Genomic DNA, 3,505 nt, shown 5'->3' on the forward strand with positions numbered 1-3,505 from the left:
CTGGCGGCTACGCAACAGCTGTTCATTGTTTACTGCAGAAATATTCGTTATGTTTACGTGAATACATTTTTGTTTCAGTTTTTGCGTGCATTGATTTATTTTCCATTTGCCGATTTATTCAAATAAAGAATGAGAGAAAATCACCAACGGTTCCTCGATTCGCTAAAGTATCAATTTCTTTGTTGTTATCCGCTGCACTGTATCGACTGGGAGGTATTTAGTAAACGATTTTCAGCCTCATCAATTTTATAATCGTGATCACTCATTTACATTATAGGCCATTCCAGATAACCTTACATGGGAACAGCAGCAACAACTCGTAGAAAATACAGTCCTATATGCACTCAACCAAAAGTATCCGGTTAAAATCAGTTATCAGCTTAATTTCCTGAAACGTCTGTTGCAGCATCTGGAACGCAGATATGACGAAGTGCATGACAGTGTATATGAATGTTACTGTGCCGTTCAGCAGCGAATAGCACAAGATACAACTGAAAAGTACGCTTACAAGCATTATTTTCAGCCTGCACTTAAAGTTGAACTAACATTGCGTGAATCCAAAAGTTTCGTGGCGGAAGGCACAACAGGATTATGCAGTTGGCAAGCTTCAATTGCATTAGCAGACTACTTAGTAGAGAATACGCATATAGTGAAAGAAAAGTGCGTTTTAGAGCTAGGTGCCGGCACTGGTTTGTGTGGTATGATTTTAGTGCGGTGTTGTGGCGTACGTCATATATTACTAACAGATGGCAGTCGCGAATGTGTGGATCTAATGAAAGAAAATGTGTGTCGAAATTTCACGGAAGCTAATGAAACCAGCGATGGTCTCTTTGTGGTAAATCAAAGCACATTAAGTTTGAATAAGCTGGAATGGGGTGCAATCGAAGATATGAAATGGCCGGATTCCTTTGCAGCTGATGTAATTTTAGCAGCGGACGTAGTATATGATGACACCGTTTTCGAGTCATTGACGCATGCCATCGATTACGTTTTTAAAATTAGAAAAGATAAGTGTGAAATGTTACTTGCCGCAACGGTAAGGAACGAACACACACTTCAGACGTTTCTGAATTCACTTTGTGAGTATCTACTTAATGTTTTTATATAACTTACACTTTTTACATATAAGGCCATGAAAGCCAGAGCAGCCTTTCTACAAAAAAAGATGAACATGAGAAAGGAAGATCTATTAAAATATAAATGCGGTATTTTACTAAAAGTTCATTGCACCTACCTGATGCTATATATTATGCTAAAAGAAAACTAAAAAGGCGTGCCTGGAGCTGTTGCCTTTCGATTCTAGTAATGCATTTTAAAGTGCACCTCACCTTTTTTTAATTGTCAGCATACACTGGCGCTCAAGGCCTCATATATTGTAGGTATTCACGCTCTACTGGTTATCGGACTAAGTGGTAGTATATTGTAGACAGATTCCAAAAAAAACACTGAAAATAGTGACCAAAAACCAGAAAAGCTATNTATATATTATGCTAAAAGAAAACTAAAAAGGCGTGCCTGGAGCTGTTGCCGTTTCGATTCTAGTAATGCATTTTAAAGTGCACCTCACCTTTTTTTTAATTGTCAGCATACACTGGCGCTCAAGGCCTCATATATTGTAGGTATTCACGCTCTACTGGTTATCGGACTATGTGGTAGTATATTGTAGACAGATTCCAAAAAAATCACTGAAAATAGTAGCCAAAACCAGAAAAGCTAGTGTGAATACTAAAATTGTATCCAAATTTATTGTATCCAAAGTTTATTATTTTCAGCTCAGCTGCATTTCCGATACGTCGAGCGAGATGTTATACCTTTGGATAAATGCAATTTTAACTGGGATCGCACAACCCCTGTGAAAATTTTTAATATAACACGCTAACAAAGGTTAAATAAATAATAAATTCTTGGGAAATAAAATTTATTACCACGCTTTTTTTTAATATAAAATTATCTTAACCTAACTACAAATAAATTCATTGTATATACTTATAATCTAATGAAGTATCTCTGCNATTTCCGATACGTCGAGCGAGATGTTATACCTTTGGATAAATGCAATTTTTACTGGGATCGCACAACCCCTGTGAAAATTTTTAATATAACACGCTAACAAAGGTTAAATAAATAATAAATTCTTGGAAAATAAAATTTATTACCACGTTTTTTTTAAATATAAAATTATCTTAACCTAACTACAAATAAATTCATTGTATATACTTATAATCTAATGAAGTATCTGTCTCACATTCATCAATAGTGCATGTGTGCACTTATCGTTGGAATCGATCCATCCTGCAAGCACGTCACATCCAATTGCTCTATCTCATGTTGTTTAAATATTATACCTAGCAAATCGTATTGTATTTCGAAGAGTGTCATACAATGTGTACGCGGCACTTTTACGCCCACCACGAGCGCAACTAATGCTGTGATTATCATATACACAAATCCTTGTGCCATAATTGTACTTCGATCCGTTGCATAGAAAAAGGAATTTTTAGAATTTGAAACAAAATAGTAATACACCATGCTAGTGCTAATCAACTTCGCCAAATAGGATACAAAGAAAAGCAACTCGGTGTAGCGGAAATGCGTAACTTCCACTAGTGAAATTTGTAAGTTTGAAAACGACAAACCAAAGAAGAATAGTATAAACCATAGTGGTACTGTTGTATCTACAGAATTGCAAATGATCATGCTCAAAATACACAGTATGATGAGACAACACTCATTCGATACAAATGTGACTTTAACACTGAAGAAGATCACAATCAAAATGCATACAACAGAACCGGCGAATACAACCCAAAGCATTGCAGCCACATTATCAACCTCAGTCAATCGGATGGCTGGATTCATTACAAACCAAAAAATATAGTACACGAAGAGAGCATACTGGATTGCTTCGGTGAAAAGCACCACCAAGGTTACGTTCCATTGTTGATTCTTGGTCACATAAAGAAACTTGACACGTTTAATGATATCATTACGTTTATCAAAGATACTGCCATTCGAATTGGCAATACGAAATTCATTATCCAAAATATTTTGACAATCTACTATGCCCAAATAATCCATCACCTTACAACCTATAAGCACAGCTAAAATTACAATGGATATAGTGAAGTAGAGTCCAGCAAAAGGCACATAAAGACCTTTAGGTACTTGTGTAGCTGTTGCATTCAGATTGTTGTCCGTTTTCGTATAGCTAGTACCAACAAGGCTAACGGCCGACGCAGTACCAAGCAGAAAGATTGAGAATGCAAGAGTAAGCATTATTGAACGGCTGCGTTTATGAAGCGTTGTGTGTAGAAAACTCAAACCAGCTATATAATTTAAACTGTACGCAAAGTATGAGATGAAAGCGCCAGCAGTGTCTGAAAAGATATACAAAAATTAAAATATGCAAGGTACATATGTACATATATAAAAACTAAATTAAGGTATAGCAAATAAAGCACAAAACATTGAGAAGTACAAATAGAAAACACAAACACATATTCCC

General features: G+C 35.9%; 2 protein-coding genes across 4 annotated transcripts in view; one reads left to right on the forward strand and one right to left on the reverse strand.

Moving 5' to 3' along the window:
* The first annotated feature begins 18 nt into the window (after positions 1–18).
* Positions 19–2,335, forward strand: LOC108365308 (protein-lysine N-methyltransferase EEF2KMT). 2 transcript variants are annotated; one of them, XM_017619306.1, is made up of 5 exons: positions 19–57; positions 129–213; positions 278–1,079; positions 1,773–1,884; positions 2,258–2,335. In XM_017619306.1, exons 1-4 carry the CDS (start codon positions 50–52, stop codon positions 1,877–1,879), a joined length of 1,002 nt encoding a protein of 333 aa, XP_017474795.1. In that variant the 5' UTR covers positions 19–49; the 3' UTR covers positions 1,880–1,884; positions 2,258–2,335. The 2 variants fall into 2 exon arrangements, with proteins under 2 accessions (XP_017474795.1, XP_017474796.1); XM_017619307.1 differs by lacking the exon at positions 2,258–2,335 and having other exon boundaries at positions 1,778–1,827.
* The window catches only part of LOC108365304 (uncharacterized), a 90,071-nt gene continuing 88,681 nt past the window's right edge, over positions 2,116–3,505 (reverse strand). The window contains exon 3 of one of the 2 annotated variants that reach the window (XM_017619303.1): positions 2,116–3,377. In XM_017619303.1, the coding sequence (XP_017474792.1) occupies positions 2,251–3,377 (1,127 nt within the window). In that variant the 3' untranslated portion in view covers positions 2,116–2,250. The remainder of the gene's footprint in view (positions 3,378–3,505) is intronic. The other variant, XM_017619302.1, reaches the window with a different exon arrangement.

Source organism: Rhagoletis zephyria, unplaced genomic scaffold, assembly GCF_001687245.7.
Source record: "Rhagoletis zephyria isolate East Lansing unplaced genomic scaffold, Rhagoletis_zephyria_1.1 Rzeph_scaffold_01832, whole genome shotgun sequence".
Taxonomy (NCBI): domain Eukaryota; kingdom Metazoa; phylum Arthropoda; class Insecta; order Diptera; family Tephritidae; genus Rhagoletis; species Rhagoletis zephyria.